Here is a 25,834-nt window from a genome sequence, read left to right as displayed (position 1 = left end):
TTCCGGCTGAGATAGTTAACTTTCTTTCAATATCACACTAAAGGAATCTTGCAGCCCTTAAGCTTTCCATGGAGTAGCATCAGGATACTTTCTTTCCCTTTAAGAAAGCTTAAGAACTAGCTAAAGTTCTTCCTTTACAATTTATAGAATAACTTTATATTTAAATGAAAGAATTACTTTGGCAGCAAAGGAGATAGAGTGGATTTGTGTTACAAAATAGTATTACCTTATGTTAATTTCTGGTTTTACTGTGATCTCAGGTACCTTGTTGGACAACGACTTGTGAATTACGAACGGAAGTCTGGTAAACCAGGCACATCAACAACTCCACCTCAGTCTTCACAAGAATAGATGGTCATATTAAACATCTTGACCTTCCCTTTGCCTTTACATGTCCTTTTTTCATAGACTCTTCTCGTCTTTGGATATCTCTCCCAATAATACTCTCAGCAGTATTTTGGCTTCTGTTGGTAGCATCCAGATAGCAGTTAAGGCTCTGTTTCTTATCTGCATTTTCTGATGTTGTAAATGCTGTCTGAGATCTGTATATGTGTATATAGAAGTGTCCTGACACCCTAAAACCTTGGATTAAAAAGAATGTGCATTGTACATCTTTAAAAAGTATATTAATTTATTAAATCTAGTTGTCACTTTATTTTGGACTGCTGTTCTGTTGACAATGTGCCACAAAGCAATAGTGCAAAGAGGCAAGATGTTTTTATAAAATTTGGAGCTTACTTTATGGTGTTCATAACAGTTCTTATTGTAGTAATACAGTATGATTTTTCATGAGTGGAAAGGCCACGTAGAGAATATCAAAAGTAAATAACTGTCTTACAGTCAGCAATGAAGTTGCTATGTTGAGAACATAATGAACTATGTATCTTGCTGTCCAGTCTTTTTTATTATTTTGTATAACACCAAAGCTGTTGTACATTTTTCTATTGCCTGATTGTTTTTCATGTGTCAGAGTTTGTAATATTGTACAGTTGATGTTAAATCAAGAAAATATTTCCTCTTCTGAGAATTCAGATGTACTTGTTGAGGCTCAGCTGGATTTTTCTGTTTGGTTGAAGGGGGTAGGTGGGTAGGACTCCATTAATTGAAACAGTAAGTAAATACTAAGGCTAGGTCATGGAAGTATTTAAAGGTACCAAGAAAAATTAAATAGGTTCACAACTTAAATTGCAGCCAATTTCTTATCAATATTAGAATTTTTCAGATCTTAAGAAAAGGGATGAACCTTAACTGATGTGCTTGCACAGCACAAAGAGTGTAGTGTAAGCAATGTCCTGACCTGATCCTTAGTTAAAGTGTGAAATCTTTTTTCTGTAAGTTACCAAAGTTGAAAATTGTAGTATGAATTTTATATTGCACAATTACTTTTAAAAAACCAAACCCAACCAAAAAAAAAATCTCTCAGAATTGGTCACTGTGAATTTTTACAGGAATAATACTGAAGAAGTGATTTATCATGTACCATTTATGGCCTGAGGGGCAGGGAAATACATATGCTATTAAACAGGCAAGGAAAAGTTAGCAGATTTCTTTGCAAGAACACAGTCAAACAAGAGCCACCAAACCAAGTCTGTGTTATTTCTATATGTAGATAGAGTTCTTTTGCAGTAATATTTGGGGGTGGGGGTGGGGGTTATGTAGATAAAGAAAACACATAACAGTATCTCAAAGCTTTAAGTAGCATCAAATCACATGCTTAGATTGCAGTATCTTTCCTGGACCAATGTGGAAAATGTGAATATCCATTGCAGTAATGAGAAAATGGATGGAACATTTAACTTGCTATTCAGTACACTCTCCTTCAGTATTCTGTACTTTACCATGTGTGTATATAATTAATACTTGAGAATCTGGCAGGTGCTTTTAAAGTGTCATCTCCTTTTATTGATGTTGTATCTCTGATCTGACATGGTATGAGCTAATGTGGTCCAGGCTGTGATGGGGGTACTTCATTCTTTTGGTGTCTGGACTCGTGTTCTAAGGCAGCGAGCACAAGCCAAATGCATCTGAACTTAGTGGCAGGAGGATTGGGCTGTCACTCTCAGATCCATACTATTTTACAGAATTACTGTTGTCCTGATGGTTTTGAACCACAAAGATTACCCTTTGGAGTGATTTATTAGAAAATTTCCAGTGAAATGAAACCATAGAAAAATAGCCAAAATATTTTTTTCATTTATTGTTGCTGATTTAATGCTGAACTGAGTATATATTCGCCCCATATATTTTTGATGTGCATAAATATTGCATTTGATTATTTACAGTGGTGTACATTGTGGGACAGATATATTTTCACAATAATAAATTCACTGGTAACATACATTCTTACTTATGCCAAGATTCTGTTTTTGACATACCTTTCACAAACAGTTGCAAAATGGTCTTGCCACTCAAATGTTGCAAGCACTACTGTGCATCATGCAGAATTTGCAGGAGTGTGGTACTTGTAACTGTTTTTATCCAGACAAATTGGTCTTAATATTAAAATTTATTAAGAAAAAGCCTTTGTGCTGTTTCTTACTCTGGTATTTTACAAGTCATGAAAGAAAATAGCAAATCAGGCCAGTCATGCAATGTGAACTGCAGCTATTTTGATGTAGCTTACAGTATCTGTATTTGCTTTTTTTTTTTTTAATGGAAGACTGGTTTCGAATCCAACTGTTGTGCTGGCATTTGCACTGCTTTACAGATCCCAGGTGAAGTTTGTTTCCAGAACTATCCATTGTGAACTTCTCAGAAATCTCATCTCTTCATTTTATTTTTGGAAAGAATATGGAGGTTGTAGAGAACAGGAATTAAATAACAGTATTTTATAAATTGTTTTAAATTTCACTGGTTTGCCTTATTGTGTGCTGTGTACTCCCCTGGCATAGAAATTGGTAAGTAAGCTTGTAAGTTATGTGGCTGTTTCTGACACAGCTGATGAGCACTGTACCAGTGGCTTCTGTCTGTGCTGGAGTGATGCAGAGTGGTGTGTACTCCTGTTATTCAAGTGGGAAAGCGTGTGTGTGTCTGTGTGTGTGCACTCTTCCACCACAATTTGTGTTGACCCTGGTCTTGACTGGAGGGGTTGGAGGTGTGTACTGGCTCAATTGTATCCCCCCCTTTGTATGTTGAATTGATACTGTTAGTTCCACAGGCCTTCATCCAAGAACTGTCAGATGGCTCTGTAGCTATCTTGTGCATATTGAAAAAAGTTAATTGCAGCATAGCTTTGACTGTTTTTAAACAGGTTATTTTATATTGATTAAAAATAGTTAAAACTCTGCATCTCTCTGTCTGCCCCCTCTCTATTGAGTGAAGCTGAGTTACTTGAGTTTGTTTCTGAGGGCCCTTCAGTACCTGTGACTGCTTTGTGTCAGTGACTTCCTCAGTAGGATGCCAAGTCCAGCATATTACAGTGCTCACATCACTTTTCTGCTGAGTGCATTAATTCTTTCCTTGCCTTCCGCTATGCTTGTGTAAAGGTCTTCATAAAAATCTTCACAGCAGCCACACTGATCTTCAGAACTCTAAAAAAAAGCTTCACAAAGGCCTGTACCTCACAAATCACAAATGACTGGGGTTTGATTGCCTGGCATGCTGATCAGCATCATTTTGTTTCCTTGGACGTCACTATCCATGTTTTTACATCCAGAGTGGAAAGGTTTTGTGGTAGGATCAGTGTTCTTGTTCTGCGTGCCTTGGGAATAATGGCCACTGTACAGCCTGGGCAATGAGTGAGGTTCTTGGCAGAAATTATGATACAAATAATAAAAAATTAAAGAAGAAATTGAATCTTGGTAGTGTAATGAAGTTCAGGGTGCAAAATAAAAGAAGCTGTTTTCTGAAACAGATGAGGAAACAGCTTTTACAAAGCATAATGGTAAGTTAGAGCTCTCTTACTGTGGTATTTCAGTTCTTAATTAGTAGCTGGAACTAAAGAATTGCATAGTTAACAGCTTTTTTTTTTTTAAACTGTGCATCTGGTTTTAATTTCTTCATTAAGAAGTAACCATAAATTGAGAAATTTCATGCAGAAAGTTACTCAATAATGGAAAATTTTTAAAGATTGTATTTCTGGAGGCCAAATACCATTTCAAGATAAACTGAATGTTTTGAGCTCAGCATAATACCAAGAAATGAAGCAATGGCAAAATTATTTCACAGCTCTGCATATCAGTTTTTCTGCTTATCTGCTATTATCTCCTACCTGTTGAGTACTGGGCAGCACCAAAGCTGCAGAGGCATTTTCCCCTGTATAAGGTGAAGTCAAACATCTGGAGGTGTCTACATCAGGTGTGGGAAGAGGGGGTGATATTTAACATTACTTGCCTTTCAAGGGCTGTTTGTGTTCCTGGAAGAGGACACTAGTTTTACTGAGAATTCCTTGTTGCTTACAAAGCCAGAGAACACTGCAGAGCTCTTTTATTTATATTGGATAGAGTTTCTGTATTAGAACCTCAATAGTGCAGAGCTGCACTGGTGTGCCATGTTCAGCAGATACAAATTGTCTAAGTGGCTTGCTAGGGTTAGGTAAGAAATGTGATGGATCTAAAAATACTGCTGGATTAGAATGGAGAGTCCATGGGATATTTTGACTAGTTGTTAGTAGGAGTCATGGAAGTAGGAAGCAGCAGAAATTCTAAGATATACTGCTTTATAGCAGCATTTCTGGCAGTGCTGCTATAAAGCAACAATTGCATCCATGGATATACTTTTAAATGTTCTTTATATACAAGACTCAGTATTATACAGTGGGAGGAAATACTTCTAGGAAGCAGCATAGATTCATATAAAGAGAGTATTTACAAGAGCATGTAGTGACAGGACAAGGGGGGAGTGACTTCAAACTGAAAGAGAGTAGGTTTAATTAGATATTAGGAAGACATTCCTTACTGTGAGGGTGAGGAGACACTGGAACAGGGTGCCCTGAAAAGATGTGGATGCCCCATCACTGGAAATGTTCAAGGCCAGGTTGGATGGAGCTCTGGGTAACCTGGTCTAGTGAAAGTGCTCATGCCTGTGGCAGGAGGGTTGGAACTAGGTGATCTCTAAGGTCCAACCCAGGCCAGTCTGTGATTCTATGAAAATATATTTCATTAAATACAGAAAAAAAAATTCCACCTACATGCTGCTCTTTCCCATAATACAGTGTGGCAGCTTTATGCATGATTTCACTGCACTGGACCAAATTGCTGGAAGAATTAAGAGTATGGCATCTAGGGATAGTTTTGAGTGTGTGCAATGACCACAGATAAGCAGCATCTTGCTGTTTATCTGTTATCACTAGGCACCATTGAAAACTTGCACTGTGAAATCAGTTTAATTGAATTCTCTTCTGTAGGCTCCTGCAGGATAACGTTTTCTTCATGTCTTTCCTGCTCTAGTATTCTTAAATGAGTAGATGCTTTGAAACAACTAAAGGATAGAAATGTATATCATTATATGTCAGAAGTTTGCTGTTTTCATTAGTTACAGGAATCTGCAAAGTATTTTGAGGCCAAATAATTAGCCTGTAGCTTATGCTAAGTATTCCTGTTTTATGAAAGATTAAACAGTTGCTAAAATGTGTGTTTATTGCTTTCCAGAGCACACCATTTTATCTTTGTCCTGCATGGCCTTGCATGTTCATCAGCAGGGACATAATGTGGATTAAAAAGGCCTGGCTTCAAATAAGGTTGTGTGCTTCTGCAGTAACTGCTTGGCCTGTTTGGAGCATGCAGCACCCAAGTTTCTTTGGAGCAATAGCTTGTGAAGGCTTTCTGAAGTGAATAATCCTATTACCAAGTTGATTTGAGTGCTCAGGCTGTGCACAGTCCGTGTTAGAAGGTACAGGAGGGGTATTGCTTTATAACCAAGAGATGTGCTGGTGTCTTTACCTGATGCCAGTCAGGTTTGGTGCTGTTTTTATCTGCAGTGGAAAGAAGACTTTGGCAGAGAGGGCACTTTGGTTCCTCACATTCTGGAGCAGTGGGAGAGCCCACACTTCCTCATGATGTCAGTTTGGACCAGCAGCTACTGAAGCTGCTCTTGGTGGTGGCAGACTCTCAGTGGTGCTGCTATGTGACTGTCCAGGACTGTGGAGTCTGACCAGCAGTACTGGTCTACCAGAGGTTGCTTGTGGCTGAACTGTCCTTGGAAGCAGCAGCTGCTGCGAGTAAAGGGAATTTTTGTGAATACATTGCCCTGTCTCTTTTTCAGCTCACTCAGCATTTCTTCTTATTTCATCCAAGCCAGGAAAAGAGGTGCAAGAATACCAAATGCAAGATGGATGTGCCACCCTAACACTGCTAACCCAGTAGAGCATCCTTGTGGCCAGGGGACATGCCGGGGCCAGCAGGCTACAGGGACCCAGGCACCTGCAGGAACCGGCCTCCCCGCCATGGGCTCTGCCACTTCCATGGTGCCAAGATGTTCACAAAATCACAGAATAAATGAAGTTGGAAAGGATGCCTGAGATCAAGACCAGCCTGGAAACTAGACCACGGTGCTAAGTGCCACATGCAGCCTTTCCTTAAACACCAGCAGGGACAGTAATTCTACTGCCTCCCTGGATCGACCCTTCCACTGTCTAATTGCCCATTCTGTAAAAAATTCTTCTTAATATCCAACCAAAATGCCTTAATGTCCCCTGCCACAGGTTAAGGCTATGCTCCCTTACTCTGTCACTGGTTGTCTGAGAGAAGATGCCAACCCTCACCTGCCCACAGCCTCCTTTCAGGCAGTTGTAGAGGTTGCCCCTGAGACTCTCCTCCTCCAGGCTAAACACCCCTACCTTCCCCAGCTGTTCATCACAGGACTTGTGCTCCAGGCCCTTGTCCAGCTTTGTCACCCTTCCCTCCAGCACCCTCCAGTTCCTCCCTGAAGTGAGAGGACACAGGATTCGAGGTGTAGCCTCACCAGGGCCGCGTACAGGGGCAGAATCGCTTCCCTCATCCTGCTGGCCCCGCTCCTGCTGTTACAGGCCGGATGCCCCCTGGGCCCGCTGCTGGCTCCTGTCCAGCCGCTGTGCCCCCCAGCCTACTCCGACCCCCCTTGCAGGCTGCGTCTGCCAATTGACGAACGGTAGACTCAATCCCCCCATCCATGGTTTGGGCCTTTTCGAAAGTTCATACAAAGCAGGAGCTGCTCTTGCCCTTTAAACCTCGCCGCCGTTAAGCTTTCCCCCGCCCCGGCCCGTCCCTCCGCGTTGCCGGGGCAGCGGGGCCGCGGAGCGGGGCAGGTGAGGGGCGGCGTGCGGGCCTTCCCCGAGCCCCGGGGCGGCCGCCGGGGGTGTGCGGGGCTCCGGGGCCGTGGGCCGCCCTGGGGCTCCCTCCGGCCTGCGAGGGGCCGCGCCGGGGCCGCTGTCTGCCCGGGGCTCGGCCAGTCCCAGCTGTGTGCGACACGCCTCGGCCTTGTTTCCTGAACACCTGGGGCTGGCTTGGGGTGCGTGGAAGGAAAAGAATAGAAAATTAGAGCTAACTAGAGGAAGTGAACGTGATGAGCTGATCTTTGTCTCTAGCGAGAGTAAACCACGGCAGAGCGACGATGGTGAAGGGGTATGGAGGCTGCCTGACCTAGCTGTGCTTTTCTTTGACCATTAGGTGTGTGTGTATATGTATGTGCAGGAGGTTCCCTCTGAACATCAAGAAACTTTTTTTTCCCTGTGAGGGTGACCAAGCAGTGGCACAGGTTGCCCAGCAGGGTGTGGAGTCTCCATCCGTGGAGATTCTTGGAACACACCTGGTCATGGATTTTTGGCACCCTGCTCATCGGTTGTGCCGGGGGTCAGACCAGCTGACCTCCAAGAAGTCTCTGGCCACCTCTGCCCTTCTGTGAGACTCTGTGATTAATGCCTTACTGTAGAAAGGCAGCTCTTGCACTGCATTTTCCCCCCGATTTTATTTTTATTCTTTTGTTTGAGTACTTCCCAAGGGTACTTGCACACACAGCTGTATTCCTTCCTCAGAGTTTTTCTGTTGTCCTGAAATCCTCAGCTTTTTTGCCTTCAGCTGTGCTCCTTAGCTAGAGCTATGTTTTTGAATCATTACTGAAAGCTCGTGACCAATCTGGTAATTAAATGTGCACTTTGAAGTCTGTTCCTGATGCAAATTGGCTGCATTGGAGTGATGAAGATGCTGTACCCTGTCTGCATTTCTCCATAAATAAAGTTCTAAATATGGTTTGATCCTCAAAGGAGCCTTGAATCACAGCAGTTACATTGCTCTATTGCTGACTTCTAATTTTTTTCTTTTCCACTACAGGAAAGTTCACGTGAGAAAGCCACCTGCCAGGTACTCTTATCTTCAAAAAGTCTAAAGGGATAGAGGATTTTGTTACATGATTCCTGATTACCTTCTTAATGCTGTTGCTTTTACTGCTTCTCCTTTCTGCAAACAACTAACCATTTTAGGTTCTTTTTGCTAAATCAACTTAAGCATGCCATAGTTTGTCCTGGGAATGATAAGAAGAGTTTCCCACCAAATCCGCTCCATCACTATGGGAGAAGAACCATATAATAGCCTATCTCTGTCCCTTCTTTTGGATCCTGGGGAACAGGCTTCCTAGTAACAAATGAGTTAAATCCTGAATGAGACAGACACACCTGTAGCTGCTGCATACAGCAGTATGAGCAAAGTGCAATATGTCCTTGCAGCACACATGAATGTTCTGTTTGTAATTGTTTGATGTCAAGTCTGTCGTGAGCACAAATTAGTAACTTTTTGCTACAGCATTTTTCAATACATAAACACAGTAGAAGCTTGGTCATCTGCATACTCTGGCATCTGTACAAAAATGCCAAGATTTTCCTTGGTGTGCAGTAGTGAGTTATCAATGTAGATACCTTTCATGGTATGACTTGTCAGGACTACCAATTTTACAGATTTTTGTTGTGGTAGGTTTGAGCAGAAAAATCAGTTTAAAACTATCTGAAGTCACCTGTTAAAGTAGTAGTTCTCACCCAGCTGGTATTGGTGCCCAAGCTTTTGTGTTTTGCTTGGTGTAGCCATGAAGTTTTTAGAGCCATGCAGGGCTTGTCTGTTCCCCCTTCCAAGTCTGTTAGCTCTCCAGCAGCCCCAGCTATTGAGTAGGGCAGGAGGGAATCTGGAGACAGGCACTGTTCACTCCCATGTGCACACAGTTTTTCAGTCACATTCTGCATCTGTGCACTGCTGTTTCATTTCTTTCAGGTCCTTGTGACTGGACACCATGCCTCTTCCAGAAACCATGTTCTGTGCTCAGCAGATCAAAATACCTCCAGAGCTTCCTGATATTTTGAAGCAATTTACTAAAGCTGCTATTAGGACTCAGCCTTTTGATGTTTTGCAGTGGGCAGCTGCGTAAGTATGATGTTCACCTAAAAACAGAGAGCTGTGCATGGACCCTCAAAACTTCATCTCCTCTTTGTTGTATAGTGGACATAACTTTGAATATTGCATCAGCATATACATCGCATATACATTTCTGTCTACTAATGCAGCATGTAAACCTTTTAAAATAGTGTGGTATTTTATTTATTTTCTGTTTCCTTGAGGTTTAGGGCTGGCTTACTTCTGAAATAGCTGGATTTCCATACAGCAAAATGCATCTTAATTTGATTTTTGTTATTAGTTTTTCTACTTGAAAGACCAGCTCTTTTTCCTTTTGGTTTGGTTTGGTTTTTCTTCTCTCATCTGAGATTCAGTTCTTGGAATTTAAAGGAAAAAATAGACATTAGCTTTTTAATTCTTAAGCCTGGTTATTTTCTCTTCTTTCTTTCTGGGAAAAGTGCCTGAAAAATTGCACCTTTGAAGTGATAATCAGCATAATAAATCTTTTGCCATAAAGTTGATTTAGATGTTTAAGTGTTTCACCTTTAACATTTTTTTTCTGTTACCTCAACTGCTGACTATAATTTTTTCCTGTCCTATGATTTGTGTGGGCAAGCTCTTGAAAGGTATTTGTGAGATGTTCTCAGCTGGTGGGATTGGAAAACGTCTGTACCATGTGAGGTAGGAGAGGCTGTTAACACAAGCCAGGCTGGAGTCTGGCTTGTCTGTTAAAAAGAAAATAATCTGAAGCTGAATTGTTGCCGCTGCAGTGTTGGAGAAAGCTGCTGGTGTTGTAGTGCTCGTGCCTGTGAATAATCAGATAAGGAACTGGATCTGGCTGAAAAATATCCCTGGTGTTATCTGTACATGCATCTGTTTTTATAGTCACACTAATTCAGTTCTGGAGTGCTGCCTGCTGTGTATTTTAGCAAGTATTTGCACAGCATGGGATAGCCTGGACATGGACAGGGATGACCAGGGCAGATGAGGCAGGACAAGTGGAGAAACTTGTAAATTAGATACACTTGAATAAAAACTGAGTTTTTCTTGCACAATTCAATTGCTGTCCAGTTAAGGCAGAGGCAGCTCTTAGGGCAGCCTTATAATTAAAAGGATGTACATCCAATGCCCTTTGTGCTCTACTCTTAAATTTTATTTTGGAGTGGGCAGAAATAGCAGAAATGCTGAGGAGAGAGTTGCAATGTGAATAGGCAGATGTACATTTTGGGTAGTGCACGAGGGGAGTGTTAAACAGGTAAGTCCTCATGTTCATCAATCAAAAGAGCTGAATATATCATGCACAAAATAATTTAAATGCCTTAGGAATTATCAGAGTGTTATGAAAAGGAGCAAGTAAAGTCTAAAGATTGTGGGATTTGGGCACAGGAATATGGGAGTTGTGCATGTAGGCAGCTTACCAGGTGCTGCTGCTCCTGTAGGGGAGCCTGCAGATTCTTACACTGAACTGTAAAAGCATTTACTTCTGTGCAGTTGTAATGGCCATGGGCATTGAGGTGTGTTGCTCTTCCCATTCACTTAGGTATTTTTCAGCCTTATCTAAAGGTGAACCCCTTCCTGTGAAGGAGAGGCTCGAAATGCCATTAACAACAGGGAAAAAAGATGCTGGTTTGACCCCAGGACTCCTTAAGGTCTTGCACAAACAGGTATAAGCTGTTCTTTATCACAATGCTATTGAGGAATGCTGATGTGTTGGGGATGGCTGGGAAGAGAGACTGTCAAGTATTTGAAGTATTTTGGGGAGACACTGTGTTCTTAAATTTGTTCTGGTTTTTGGAGTTCTTACTGTGGTACCATGATTTTGTTCAAAGCTTTCCTCCAAAGGCATGGTGACCATTGCAGAACTGAGAGAAAAGTGGAAGCATTTGGGCTTGCCAGAGGAGCAGCTGGAAGCTATCCTGCAATTGGACAGTTTTGGCGAGCAGGTGGAATGGATGAAGTTTCTGGCACTTGGGTGCAGCGTGCTTGGTGGGGTACGTTCACAGCAGGAGCCCTCATATCCAAACACACGTGGTTGCCTAGGATCTGTAATTATCCAAGATAGACCACAGAATAATTAATGCAGATGTATCTGGGGAATGGTGATTGCTTTTGCAGCAGCTGGTAAAGTGGCTTGCATGTTTACTTCAGTTGTCCATCAGATTTTGGTCTGGGGAGCTTAACCAGAAGGATGGCTAAGTCCTCAATGGAAGAGCAAGTGTGTCTGCAGGGAGCTTGTCCTGTGTGAGAAAGGATGATGGAGGAATGATGCTGATGGCATCAGTGTAAATGTCTGTGGAGGAGAACTGAAGGGAGAAATGAAAGAACCAATTTTTAATTGATTGTGTAGCCAATTAAATTTTCTCAGCAGCACTTAATGTTACTACAGCTGCACTTAATTTTTTTAATGACAGTAATAAAATCTCAGCAGAGCATTTCAACAGAATGAAAGATTATAAAATGCATTAAGCTGATGTTCTTATAAAGTATAATACTTCTAATGTTTTCTACAGTAGGGAAGAAGAGGTACTAAAAAGAAAATATATGTGAAATAATATTTTGTGAATGTTGCAGTATCTGGAAGCCCTGAATGTTAACCTGGCCTGGTGATGCAATCGTGCAATTGTCTATCTATCCATCTGTCTGTCCATCTGTCTGTCTGTCTCTATTTCAAATTTGTATTTCTTGATTCCAGTCTCCCTCCCAACATGATCTTGTCATTTGGGCTCTTTTCTTCATTTAAAAATAGTAACAGCAACATTACTTATCTAAAAAACAACAACCCCTCTCACCAGCAAAAAAACCCCAAATAAACCAAAACCAAAAATGGAGTCACAGGAACATCATTCTGATGGAGCTAGACAGACTAAATTTCACCATCTCACCATCCTTTTGGATATTAAGTGAATTATTTCATTTCAGTACTACATAATGAAACCTAGATCTCAGTTTCTTAAACCAGAGAGAAAGACATAGATGAGAAATTTACATTCATTTCCTGCAGCTATAAACTGTGTTCACAGTCAAGTAGGGTCACGGTTGAGATACAAGAGCAGACAAATACGAATTTCTTAAGAGCACCAGTCTGAAGTATCTTTTTTGTAAAGCATCAATGCATTTTTACAAAAGCCTTTACAAAAGGAGAAATGAACACACAGGTAGCCTGCTAAATTGTCTTTCAAAGCTGGCAAAATGGATCTGAATAACTTTGTTGTGTTGTGAGAGAGAGAGAGACCGTGGCAGTTTGGGATGGCAGGACCAGAAAGGGCAGTAGAGGGGTAATTAAATGCAAAATGTAGAGTTGGCCAGCATAGAGTCAGCTGCCTCTCTTTTCCCTGAGAAGCCTTCCAGGGGAGGAGATACATTAAGTAAAACAGTTAAAGGATTATAAGATGACACTTCTCTGGCCTGTGTTCTATATCTTAAACAGATAATTTATTTAAGTATTGCTATTCTACTGTTATCAAATACTGTCTTTTTACATAGACATTGCTTGCTTGTTAATGAAAATGTAAATTTTGAAAAAGTCGCAGTGAAAAGTATTAAGACTTAGGTTAAAGAAAGCCTGTGTGGGTTTGGTTTTGTGCTTTTATATTTTATATATATGGTGCATGTGGTTTTGTTAGTTTGTTTCTTTAATGGGATCCAATTCATTCTTTGACCGAATGGAACAGTGCTGAATTTTTCCACACTTTTCCTGGTATAGCTCAGCATGCATAGGGCACTGGATTGTCAACACCATATTAAAGGAAGGATTTTTTCAAAGTATGTTTGGAACTAATAATTTGAGGCATGTGTTTTAAAGGCAACTCGGATGTTATTGGCCTTTGACTCAACTGAAATGTTCTTTACATGCTTTTTGCCTTAGTGCTTTTTCTACTGTCTGTTAAAATGGAAGTTGCATAGAGATAGGGGAAACAGTAAATATCAGCCAAAATATAATCTAAAAATTATATAATAGAATATCATAATAAAATCACCAAACCTATATTTATTTGCTGGGGGTTGTAGACTTATCTGTCTTAACTGCTGCTGAGAATTAATTTCGAACCATTGAGGTAATATACACACACACACAAAAAGATCTGTTACTAGATACAGTGACGTTGGAGCTTTTACAGTAGCAGAACAGGGCAATTTGGCCCTAATGGAGAGAGAGCTCACATTACCCTATGCAATCATTAACCGTCACAAGATTCTGGTATTTTTTACTCCTGTCTCTACTAGAACTACATTATTATTTTCATCCTTGGGCTTGCACTAGAGAGTAAATTTGGGGTTTAAAGCTAGGCAACGATGATAACACCTTCATCTCACTCAACCTCCTTTTTAGTGGCTTACAGCGTGGATTTTGCCATGATATGCAAGGATGTTCATGGCTCTGACACTTTTCCTTTCATTTCCTTTTCCTTTCTTTCTGGAACCCCCTGCAGTCCTTACTGAGTTCAATGAAACAGGCCTGTGAGATCCTAACAAGAGACCCAGAAGGCGGCGCAGCTCGAATTCCCTTTGAAACATTCTCATTCCTTTATTCATATTTGGCCAGTATTGATGGAGAGATATCAGAGACGGAAACTAATGTATTCCTCGATGGAATTAGAGAACAAGCGTAAGTGAAAATCTCTGAATTTTAATGTAGCAATTGCCTCTGGGTTCTCCATAAGCCTTTAATTTCAGATGAATAGTCCATTTTCTTTTGGGCATAGCCATGATGACAGGAGTAAGGATTGACTAAGATTGTATCAAAAATATGCTGAGTTATTTTTTGTCAACTTCAGCATTTGCACTGTTAAAAGATAAACTGTTATTTATCCATTTTTTTCTGAAATTCTGAAGTCTCTGTAGGGTGGTATAATTTTCTGTGTAGGAAGCTATTATATACAGGCTTGTAACATGTGCATATTCTTGCTTCTGGAACCAGCAGCATCCTCTGGGCTGTTTCTTTGATTGAACATAGATCACAAATCAGAGAGAGAGACTAGGAGCTCTCTCATTGTATCCATAGTCACACATAGGTCACACAAAATGCACTTACACCAATTAAAAAAGATCTGTAACAGGCTTGTCCTCCACGTGTTGCCTGTGTAGCATGTTTGCCTACAGACACTTAACTGTTCCCCCCATCTCTCTGGAAGTGTTCTTTCTGTGCATGGTGGCTGACACAGCCTCAGAGGTGCTACCACCATCGCTGCTGGGCTCAGCCCTGGCCAGCGGCGCATCTGTCCTGGAGCTGTCTGGCATTGGCTCTCTAGAAGGGGGGGAAACTTCTCTCAGAAGCTCACAGAGGGCACCACTGTGACCCCCACCTGCCCCCCAAAAAACATTGCCATGCAAACTCCATACACTGCCTTAGATTGCCACCAGCTGCAAGTTCATGGGAGCTCCAAAACAAGAGCACACAAATGAACGTTTTCATCATTAGTTGTAAGATTGACAGTTTTTCAGTAAGAACCACTTTTTAATCATTGCCTCTTTTTCTTGCATTTCATATAGTCCTAAATTGTATATTTTCCAACACACTAGGATTTACCATGTGAAAGTGACACTTAAAATTTTTGGTTTATTCCTTTCCAGGGACAAATACTCTGGCATGGTGCTGATCAGACACTTCCTGCCATACTCCTTCATATTTTACTGATCAACCCTACTCTTCAGCATGAGGTGAGAGGAAAAACAAAAGAAGGAATAAATAAGTTCAAGAAAATAATTTGTGTTCAAAGTACCGTAATTCGCACATTTCAGAACAACATGATCCTCTTCTCTGGCATTTCCTTTTCTTTGTCCTGCTCTTGAGATGGCCCTTTGGGGGATGTTCGTTCAATAATACATGGTTATATTGTTCTCCAGCCTCTCCGATACCGATGGCCACCCCTAGGGAGCGACCCCTTCACCCATCTGCTTATATTGAATTGAGCAAAAGTTGTTTTGTTACCGAGCTTCCTACTTACATTTGATAAATGATTAAGTAAAACGTGGAATTAAGCCAGGGCAGCTGTAACTGGAGCATTTCTCATTATGCTTCTGGTAGCTCTGACTTCATTTTGACTCTGGTACAAATACAGCTGGTCCTTGGACTACCTTGTCTGCCTGGACATGTGCTATTTGAACTGTTTTACCAGGCCCTACTGAAACAACTTAATGAGAACCCTGTGGCTGAGCTGGTAGACAAAACCAGTGCAAGGACTGCAGTGGTTCCATATTGTTTTCTCTCTAATTAGAACCCTTTCAGAACTTAAATACCTTTTTTCATTTTTGGATAAACTTGTCTAAATAAATGTTTTAAAATGTATCTTGTTTTCTGGCAGGTAAAGCTACTGCATTTATCACATATGTGAGGAATATATGACAGAGAGTTGTTTGGTTAGCAGGTATAGAAGCCCAAGTCCATCAAAAGTAGACCAAATATTTAGTGACAGATAATCACACTTAATTGCAGAAACAACTGAGGTATGAGAGAGAGTACTAGAGGCTACAGTAAAACTGGAAAGATTCCCTTTGACTGAGAAGGCCACAACCAGGAGCAACATGAAGTGCCCTCTCTTGGCACATTGAACAAACAGAAGTATTTTAGGAAAGATGGATCTTGTTCTCTTATAGTTGTTTACTTTGTTGAATCAAGCTTGGCTGATGGTGATTGACCTTGCTGAAGTAGATTGTGTGAGGAATTAACAGAACTGTACATACTTATATCTATCTGCATGTTTTAAGTCTGTTTTATCAACCTCTATAAAACATTTGTATGTTAGTCTTCCTAGTTACTGCTGGAAGGAAATGCACCTGCTGTTTGAATATGGTACTCAGAAATATTCCAAGTGTCCTTGGTACCTCCTCCCTAGCTTCTGTGGAGACCTACATTCTCATCACCCTTTCCAGCTTGTACTGATCTGAATTTTCTTTGAGCATGAGCCTGGGAACACTTAAATTTTGTGTTATTTCCATTTAACACCAGCTGCAGTTGAAGATGTTTTATCCTGTTGGAGAACTCTGAAATCTGCCCTCTGGTACATGCTGTAAGTAGGCAATGTCACCTAGAGGTAACAGTGTTAGGTAGGAGGGGGAGCTCTCTTCATGCATTCCCTGTGTGTAACTGATCTGGGCTCCAGGGATTAGCTCTGTTCTATATCCACTACTTATGGGCCAGGAAGGCCAGAAAGTACAACCTCTCATAAATTTTATGACAAAAAATTGTCAGAATAACTCAAATACATGAGAGATCAATATAATTTATTAACAGATGTATAAATGTTACAGATTTACACATTATCTGAAATGTACTACTTCCATCCTGACAAATTGTAGCACTTTTTCGTCTCCAAGCAGCACAGGTGTGATTCAACACCAATATTATGTGCACACCTTTACTGTCTTGGGCAAAACAGCAGTAACAATAGTTCTTGTGGAAGTTATGTTTTGAACAGCTGACAAACAAAATCATCAGGTTCTTGTTCCTACTTTCTTCTTTTGTGATTGTAATACTTGTCTTCATCCCTGAAACAAAAACATAAACATTGTGTGGGCTGTTAGGATCTGAAGAGAAATCTGAAGAGAAAAAAACAACTTGGAAAATGGAAAGGTCTCATTAAATGTAGTCATGTCCTCCTCTAAGGAAAGAAAGTAAACTGCTTTTAGACAGTTTCTTTTCTGTGCTGCTTTAATCCACGCCTTGTCATGCAGTGCCAGAGTGGCAATTCGATTAGGATGAATGGCATCACGGAGTAATGAAGCCAGCTTTGAGACAAGCCATCACTGCCATCCAAACAGTTATGTAATGCATTTACACAAATACAAGGAGCAAGGCAGCATTTCTTCTGCACAACAGTCCTCATGTCTGCTCAAACACAGGGTCCCACACACCTGTGGTCCTGCAGATGTGAATGTCTTTGTTGATGGTATTACAAGGTGTGGCCTAGATTTGTTGTCTTTTGCCAAATTGTATGTGCAAAAGTACTGAAGAACAACAGCATTGTTTTGAAGCATCTAATATGGAAAAGTTAATGTTGGCATACTAGTGAAACAAATAATACTATTTATTAAGATCTAGAGCAGAAATCAGCATTAGACATGACAGGCACTTAGTTGTGGATGAGAAACATACTGTCCCTTTAACCATATTGATCAAGGAGTAAAATCAACAGCCTGTTACAGTACTGTTGTAGCCCTGAAAGCATGCTGCAGAAAGTGTCACCTTTCAGATGTGACTGTAAATTCTGAAGGCTAGATCACAGTTTGTGATCTCACAGTATGTTTTGTTTAGTATTAGTAGCCTCATACCACTGGCTTGTCATACTGCACATGATGTTAGCCTAGCTTTTTAATTGGACTAGACATGCTCAACCTCTGCACTAAATTCTCATAGAAAATGGCTACAGCAGCCTGATTGGGAAGCAGGAGTCTGCTGTCACTGTTTCTGCTCACCTCTCTCTTTTTCTCCGAGAGTCTCTGTCTTTGCCTCTCTCCCGACTCCTCCTTCGTTTACTTGGACTCCTGCTGGTGTCTCTCCTGTGTCTCGTGCACTCCGTATCCTTACTGCTTCCCCCAGACTGCCGAGAGTCCACTGACGCTGACCGCCTGTCTTCCCTTCTGAAAATAAACTTAAGTGATTTTAATCAATAAAAACAGTTTCACACTCACTGTTTCCAGTACCAGTTTTGTAATATAGTGACATACTACCTATGTAAGACAGAAGACATATCTTTTATTAAGCCTATCTAAGAAATACAATACCTCCCAAAAGAGGCCCAAAGTCCATGTGCACATCTCGTGTGTATCTCAGCACTCTATGTAATCCAATTTCCTGTTCCTTAACACCTCTGCTTGTGAAACAGGAGGCAGTAGAAGGGGTTCACTCTGTTTTGCTACAAATCTTTAATTCTTCAAGCATCTGTCTTAAGCTGCAACCTACAGCTGGAGAACCTAAGTCCTGATCTGACAGAATCATAGAATTGTTAGGGTTGAAAGGGACCTCTGGAGATCTAATCTACTCCCCTTGCCACAACAGGGTCACCTAGAGCAGGTTACACAGGAACATGTTCAGGTGGGTTTTGAATTTCTCTAGACAGGGAGACTCTAGGATCTCCCTGGGCAGACTATTCTAGTGCTCTGACATGCATTCATCTTCATTTTAATGCTGGGTACAGAGTGTCACTTAATAGTGTGTTTCAAAAACATTCTTCTCTCAAAGACCTGCTGAAGAGGCACAAATAGGAAACCACTAGGTCATGACTTCATGTTTACTTCAGTGACAAACGTTTGGAAGGGTGTGCAGTGTTGCTTGACATAGCAGAAATATGTATAGCTAAAACACCCTCCCACAGCAGCATTTGCAGGGATAAGAACTGTAAAGCCTCCCCACATTTACTATATTTTGGAAACCTTTACTCTGAGGTGTAATATATCTAGCACATGTCATGTGGTCGGGAGGGGTAAGAAATTGTGTACTTGTATTTCCAAGTGTCCTTCTGTAAACAGCTACAACATATACACATATTTGGGCACAGAGGGAGCACTATTCATCCCCAGCTCCACCAGAAACTACCTGTTCAGCTGAATCACTTGTAACTAACCTACTTACCTCTGAAAGAAAGATACTTATATTTCTCCATCCTTCATACACGCAGAGTTTCTCAAGCAAGACTGAATAGAATTAGTATGAAATAAACCGTGCATATGACTCAGATAATGTTGGGGTGTGGTATTAGAAGAAGGTGGTAAGATAAAATTACAATCTGCTTCATGCCTGAAGAAGCTGTCAGCTGTGGCATACCTTCCTGAAGATTTCGACTTCCCTCCTTCACATATCTCTGCATTATCCAACCTGTTCTCCTCCTGCCACTGATTGCTGAGTTCTTCCATATGCACACCAATCACATCCCGAATCACCTGGAGATTAAGATATGTTAAAAACAAACACGTCATGGTAGTGCCTGAACAAGCACTTAAAGTGTAAATGACATCTCAAAAAAACCCTAACCTCACAAAAATCTCCCCCAAACCCTGTACATCAGATGTTTGAATGGAAAGTCTTATTTGCAGAAAAATCTTTCAGCATAAATTTAAATAGCACCATTTTATGATAGTGAGCTATATGCTGCTGATATTTTCACATTCAAAACTTAGCAGTTAGAAATGTTCATTATTTGTAACTTGCTGCAATAAACCAAATCCATTCCTCTATAGTTTGCAACAATAACAAAGCAGGGTACAAGAAGCAGAGAAAGACAAATGATTTGTCTTTGAAAAAGTATGTAATTGTTTATGCTGATATATAACAAGCACTTTTGTCCAAAAAAGCCTTTTTTTCCTAATAAACCAAATCCATTCCTCTATAGTTTGCAACAATAACAAAGCAGGGTATACAAGAAGCAGAGAAAGACACATGATTTGACTTTGAAAAAGTATACAATTGTTTATGCTGATATATAACAAGCACTTTTGTCCAAAAAATCCTTTTTTTCCCCCGATCTCACCTCAGTGTAGGACTTCTTTGTTATATGAACATTCTTAGCTCTGTATGATTGCCGCCGCCTTTTGTAATCTCGCATTTCAGCCAGAATTTCAAGGTGGGACTTCGGACCTTTCTGGCTATCATCTAGCAAAAAATTGAGAGTAAAACAGTGATTAGCAGGATGTTAGCACCTGTAGGTATGCAGGCCTGTACATTCAGGAACATAAAATAATCGTGCTCTTTCTCAAGCTCCTCCTGTATTTAGTAACTATGGTGAATTTATCTCAAGCTTCCTCCTCCAACCTTCTTGCTGGCTGTTTACACACAAGTAAAGAGCCACCAAGCAGACTCTGTTATGTGATCTCAGTCTCCAAAGTGTGATTCACACCAATACACAGGCTTGTGATTTGGTCAAACGCCTTCTAAATACGAGTCACGTTTTCAAAGCCAGTGTTACAGTAAGATACAGAAGGAGAAAGCCAGATTCTGTTAAAAAGTTATCTGCATAGATGACAAGCACTGTCACATCTCCTAGGCACAGCAGGGCCTGCAGGGTGACATAAATGCTTTTGCTGCACTTGGTAGTTACAAACTGGCATGACTCAACAGGGATGAGAGGTCCCAGACCAACACCAAAGTATGTTGCTCAAGAGCTCCACCTGGATGACTGCCAACCTCTCCTGTTCAGCTTTTACTCTTAAGCAATCTTTAATCTCATCATGTCCTACAGCAAATAACTGTTCCAAGCTGCACAGCACATTGGCAACATTAAGCAACCTGGAGTCAGCTGCAGCAAAGACAGAAGATCCATCCACTGAGATACACATAATACATGTGTGAAGGGCAGAGCACTGAGGCTTTGCAAGAAGGTAAACATCATAAAGGACACCAAACTAATATTTTGTGATGCCAGATCTTTGTTGTAGCTTTTACTAATAGTATGGTCTCCAAAAAAAAAAAAACAACAAAAAGCATAATCAATTCTGTTTGGCTATCAATAAAACTTATGTAACTGGACAAACTGCAAGTTCTGAGCCATAAATTCAACAACAGGTCATTCTTCAAACCTTGGGTGATTTTCGCTGCTAAATCCACAAAGAGATCACTGTCATTTTCCGTTATCTGGGATCTGGATTTCTGTTTCTTTGTCTCCTCAACAACGTAATCGTAAAGAGCAAGGCGGTCAGCCTGGCTCAGGTCACAGGTGGAACGCTTGTGGTTTTGAGGAACTTCTATGGGCAGTAATGAGTAAGAACCTGGAGGTTGGACAGAGAGCTGTTACTTGTAAAGTAGCATAACTATGCAGGAAAACACCAAGAAGCTCAACAAACAAACAATGCAGTAATCTCCCAGGCTGTTTTCATCCTTCCCCTATGTATCTGTAAGAAGTTTCAACCTTCTTAATTTGAAAAGATAAAAACTGCTCCAAGATCCCTCCCAAGCCTCACACAGGCTGTTAAAACCCCTCTTGACTGCTTACCCAGATACAGTTTTCATGTGCCATGAAAGAAGTGTACAAGATTAGATCAAAATGACCTCTGTAATTTCCCATGAGTTTCAGCTTACAAGCTAAATCAAGAGAGAGTGCAGCCCTAACTTGTGGGTTTATCTTACTCCTAAAATGTTACATAAAGCACTAGCTGCAAAATACCTGTTCTGCCAACTAGAATGAAAGCTTCTAGGACACTAGATAACCAAGCACTGTGTAAATCAGTCTCACTCACACTGTCACCTTCTCTACAGAGCTTTTTAAGCAGACTGACACAGGAATTTATAGCTAAAAGGACTACAAAGGCACTTTCAAAGTGCTCCAGATTAAGTCAGTTATCTGAACCAAAGCTATGGAAACAAACACACTGCCTGAACACTCTTCTTTCCCATTCCCCAGTTAAAACACACATGCTTCCAAACAAATTAATCCATTCCCAATCCATTGCAACAGCAGTTAAGTGACTTCCACAAAGATACAGGATGCAATACTCTAGGACATGGCCAACAAAACACCATTTGAGTCAAAAACCTTCAATTTTCTAGCAACCATTAATCTGACCTCCATAATCCTGCTTCCCCCAACACAATCCCACACATCTCCAGGCAGACAGCAAAGCCAACACATAAGAAGGGTGTGTGCAACAACAGCAAACCTAGAGCTTCTCCAGATTATTCAGCTCTTAATGGAAACTGGGCAATCTTTCACATCCTACTACCACTAAAGACACCAAAGAAGAGGAAGAGAAACCACAGTTACTCTACAAACAAACCTAAAATACAAGACTTCATTATTACTGTATTTGGAACCTAAACCAGAACGGTTCTAACATTAACAAATTAATTTAAATACAAAAACTAGAAGTCTCTTTTTAAAAGGCACTGTTCTTACAATGTCACAGAAGTCCATATAAATGCACTGATAATTACATGCTTGTGATTTTAGAATAATTACACAACTTGTGATTGAGAAAAATTTTTGTTTTCAACAATGTAGCTATGCTAATATTATAAATATGGTTAGAATTGAAAAAAGAAAACAAAGAAAGAAAATGTCTTCCTTTGAGAGAGTGAATCAAATGGAAATTTACAATGAAAAAAACTTTTTTCATTTGTTTCTGTTGCCAAAGACTTCAAATTGAACAAACAAGTCATCAAATCTTACAACAGGCCAAGGTGTCACAATGAAAACAACCGATCCGGTTTTAGTGTTATCCTCAGGGAAAAGCCAAGCTTGCAGGGAAATCTGGGCAGTGAACACTGGCATCTAGTGGCTCACTGGTGTACCTTTGCAATGCACCACTCCACAAAGGCTTTATCTGCTGCTTCTCTGCTTGCATGTGGTTGTGTCAAATGAATGATTCCCACTTCCCTTCAGAGGCAATGCACCTGACAGGCTCAAAACACACTGCTCATCCCAGGACATCCCCTTTCCAAGCAACTGTCCATTAAGCCTCTATTTGCTACGCCAGAGAAACAAAGAAAACAGGAAAAGCTGTCTGAGCAAGTGCTGCTATATTTCACTGTCACGAAAGTTTCAGTGTTACTTTTCCTTCTGCCTATATATGTTTAACAAACCAAAGTCTACAGAGAGCAAGTGTTCTTTCAGGTGTTGCAGTAATTTCTCAACCACACACTAAAGCTCTACACATTCCAGAGGGAGCCCTATTTTTCTACCTGATCTAAGTCTGACCCTTTGAAGATTCCATCCTAGCCTGGTCCCCTGTGTGGTCACAAAACTCACTGAAAAATGAAACATAAAGGAATTAGCGAGCTCGGAGCAGTGACAAAGGACAATATCCCATTTGCAAATGTGCCAGCATAGTTCTTATACAATTTCTTGGTTCAGTCTTGAAACAGTCCAACACAGTAACACGCATGTTGTTTGGTTTTTTCAGTCCTGAAGACAATAAGAGATATGAGCACAACAGACTCAAAGTCTCTCATCTAGTTGCCCCAAGTATAGAAAGAAATCATGCTCGAAGATATGCATGGGAAGAAATATGAAAACTAAATTAAATTCCTCACAGCAGTTCTCAGAGGAATGAAGGAAGCAGCAAGGAGGAAGATGAGGGCAGCTCTCCACAGGAGGCTGGTGAAATCATGTCAGTATCTGCTTGCTCCTTACCTTCACTGTAGCCTGCACCTTCCTTTGCACTTTGGGCTCTAGCCTGCTTAACAATGTGAAACTGTAGATCTTTATCTGCAGGCAGAGAAGAAAATAAAATCATAACACTTTTACATCAAGTTCTTAAGTACTTGATCTTTATTCCCCGTACTCCCCAACCTCTATTATGAGACTTATGACATGGTACAGGAACATCATCGTTTAATTCATCCAACCTCTATTATGAGACTTATGACATGGTACAGAATATCATAGTTTCATTCAGGTACAAGTGGACATTTGAACTAAAAACGTAATTTTCATCTATTACATATTTGAAATGAGGGGAGAAAATTAAGGAAAAAATATGTATTTCTGGGTTACAAGGATATGGAAAAGGAAATGTATATATGTACATTGCTCTCTGTACCATTGCTTTATCTCCAAATTCTACAGACAGCTTCCCCACCTTCTAAGCATTCATTTTAATACACTTTCTGGATTTGATGCAAGAGTGAGGGCTAACAACATAGTATATATGTACATTGCTCTCTGTACCATTGCTTTATCTCCAAATTCTACAGACAGCTTGCCCACCTTCTAAGCATTCATTTTAATAACTTTCTGGATTTGATGCAAGAGTGAGGACTAACAACATACAAAGAAACTCCTAAGAGGACAAAACTGATCCTCCTTGGATTTTAAGATGAAAATACAAAAGTGATCTACAGAGTAGAATTACACAGTGATAGAAGCATAAAAACAGTAAATTAAGGCAAATTGCAAATTACAAATTGACGTAACTAACCTACTGATTATAACACTCAAGATTTTCGGAAGGTCTTGGGGAGTTTACAGCTACCAAGGCAGCGGAGTTGTGCCGCCGTGAGGACCCAGACTCCTTGGTCCCGCATCCTGGTCCTTCCCCACCATCTCCCCACAGCCCCTCCTGCTCTGCACCTCCCGGGGTCCCTCCTCAGCCCCGGCCGTGTGTGCCGCCCGCTCAGACGGATCCCCCGCTGCCCCGCTCACCCATGGCGATGGTGGGAACCTTCAGGTTTTCGTAGAAAAAGCTGGAGTCGTACATCTCGGCCTGCGGGACCAAAAGGCTCGGTCAAGGCCCGGCGGGGGCCGCCGAGCGGCGGTGGCAGCCCAGGCGCGCCCATGGCAGCAGCGCCAGCCCCGCGCCCCTCTTCCCGAGCCGCGCTCCCACCTCCTCCTCGGCGGAGTATCCCATCCTGCGCAGCCGGCAGGACGCCGCGTGCCTCTCCAGCGACGCGCGGGGCACGCGGTGATGGACGTCGTAGGGGCACAGCACCCACTCCACCTGCCAGGGGACACGGGTCAGCCCCGCCGCGCCGGCCCCGCCGCCCTGCCCCGCGCAGCCCGCGCCGCCTCACCGGGTCCCCGCCGAGCCACACGGCGCTGCCCGCCGCCATCGCTGCGCCGGGAGCCGCCACGGCCCCGTCAGCGCCGAGGGGCGGCCCCGCCGCCGCCATCGCTGAGGACGCTCCGCCCCAGAGGGGCGGCACCCGGCCCTGCGGAAGGGTCCGAGTCCAGCTTCGCCTTTTATCTTCCTAAATTAGCATCCGATAGCTGGACGGTTACCATCAATCAGCTGCATTGCGAGCATCGGATGCTTGGTTGGAGTTTTAAGGAATAGGGCAGACAGCCCGAAGTTGTATGGGCTGTCCGGACGAGAGCCACCAGGAGCAAAGTCGGCGGGGCTGACTGGGGGATGGCAATCCCGGCTGTGGGCGATCGCGACCACCGACTCACTGGCCACGTACTGAGAACTGACGCCAGGCTCAGAGGGAGGGCAGGACCGATCGACATGAGCAGCGGGAGACACAGCCAGCAGATGGGGCTTGAGCAGCAATTAACACAAAAGTTGCGTAGTTTGCAGCCAATGACCGCTGCTGCCCCTGCCTGCTGAAACGTGTAAATAGCGTGAAGTTCCGGCGCTCGGCGCGGCCCCTCAGCTGACTGCCTGGCGCCGACGGGAACAAAGCCCGGGAATGCAGCGGTGCCGCCTGCCGGCGGGAGGCCGCAGGACACCCCCGCGGTGCCCGGCCCCGAGGGGCAGCGGGCTTTGCCCTCCCTGCGCCTTAGTGCCCTCACCGAGGGCTGCTCGCCTGGGCGCCGGCCGTGCCTGCCTGGGCGCCCCAGAGCCGCCAGAGCGCTCCCCCTGCTCGTGGCGGGGCAGGAGGAGCATCAGCCCCCCTGTCGCCATCCAGTGAGGCCCGACTCCCTCTTGGAGCAGGAGGAATGTGGTGCAGGATCGGGAGAGGATCCCCAAGGAGCAGGATATGCAGGATGGGTTTGTTCCCAGTGGAGCGCGGGGGTGTTGCCAGTGTGGGGGGAGCTGCATGGCTGCACAGGGGTACCCCAGCGTCCTGCCCAGTGCTTGGCCTTAGATCTGAGAGCCTTTCGCTGAGGGAGCAGTAGGGCTCAATCAGACTGTAAGGCAGGACGAGGAAAGGACGACTGTCTTAAGGGATGGATTTC

The 25,834-nt window shown here is 42.3% G+C and overlaps 3 protein-coding genes across 11 annotated transcripts in view; 2 read left to right on the top strand and 1 right to left on the bottom strand.

Moving 5' to 3' along the window:
- The window catches only part of MARCHF6 (membrane associated ring-CH-type finger 6), a 41,287-nt gene extending 38,001 nt beyond the window's left edge, over positions 1–3,286 (top strand). The window contains exon 25 of the mRNA XM_039714774.1: positions 261–3,286. Coding sequence (XP_039570708.1) covers positions 261–351 — 91 coding nt within the window. The 3' untranslated portion in view covers positions 352–3,286. The remainder of the gene's footprint in view (positions 1–260) is intronic.
- A 3,885-nt stretch (positions 3,287–7,171) lies between these two features.
- Positions 7,172–23,341, top strand: ROPN1L (rhophilin associated tail protein 1 like). 6 transcript variants are annotated; one of them, XM_039714829.1, is made up of 8 exons: positions 7,319–7,583; positions 8,244–8,273; positions 9,171–9,320; positions 10,831–10,954; positions 11,120–11,281; positions 13,721–13,896; positions 14,862–14,948; positions 23,118–23,341. In XM_039714829.1, exons 3-7 carry the CDS (start codon positions 9,190–9,192, stop codon positions 14,923–14,925), a joined length of 657 nt encoding a protein of 218 aa, XP_039570763.1. In that variant the 5' UTR covers positions 7,319–7,583; positions 8,244–8,273; positions 9,171–9,189; the 3' UTR covers positions 14,926–14,948; positions 23,118–23,341. The 6 variants fall into 6 exon arrangements, with proteins under 6 accessions (XP_039570759.1, XP_039570761.1, XP_039570763.1 ...); XM_039714824.1 differs by lacking the exon at positions 23,118–23,341 and having other exon boundaries at positions 7,398–7,425; positions 7,502–7,583; positions 14,862–16,441; XM_039714825.1 differs by lacking the exons at positions 7,319–7,583; positions 23,118–23,341 and adding an exon at positions 7,172–7,222 and having other exon boundaries at positions 14,862–16,441.
- Positions 16,442–25,440, bottom strand: SNRNP48 (small nuclear ribonucleoprotein U11/U12 subunit 48). 4 transcript variants are annotated; one of them, XM_039714819.1, is made up of 9 exons: positions 24,727–25,433; positions 24,540–24,653; positions 24,359–24,419; positions 23,348–23,422; positions 20,799–20,987; positions 19,754–19,875; positions 19,051–19,166; positions 17,703–17,878; positions 16,442–16,775 (listed from the first exon to the last, which is right to left on the bottom strand). In XM_039714819.1, exons 1-9 carry the CDS (start codon positions 24,823–24,825, stop codon positions 16,486–16,488), a joined length of 1,242 nt encoding a protein of 413 aa, XP_039570753.1. In that variant the 5' UTR covers positions 24,826–25,433; the 3' UTR covers positions 16,442–16,485. The 4 variants fall into 4 exon arrangements, with proteins under 4 accessions (XP_039570753.1, XP_039570754.1, XP_039570755.1 ...); XM_039714821.1 differs by having other exon boundaries at positions 16,491–16,775; positions 17,703–17,867; positions 24,727–25,405; XM_039714822.1 differs by having other exon boundaries at positions 16,588–16,775; positions 17,703–17,864; positions 24,727–25,430.
- Between the last annotated feature and the right edge of the window lie 394 nt (positions 25,441–25,834).

The sequence above is a fragment of the Passer montanus genome, unplaced genomic scaffold, assembly GCF_014805655.1.
Source record: "Passer montanus isolate IOZ18808 unplaced genomic scaffold, ASM1480565v1 scaffold31, whole genome shotgun sequence".
Lineage (NCBI taxonomy): Eukaryota > Metazoa > Chordata > Aves > Passeriformes > Passeridae > Passer > Passer montanus.
Note: the sequence above shows the minus strand (reverse complement) of the source record. Positions and strands in the feature narration are given on the sequence as shown.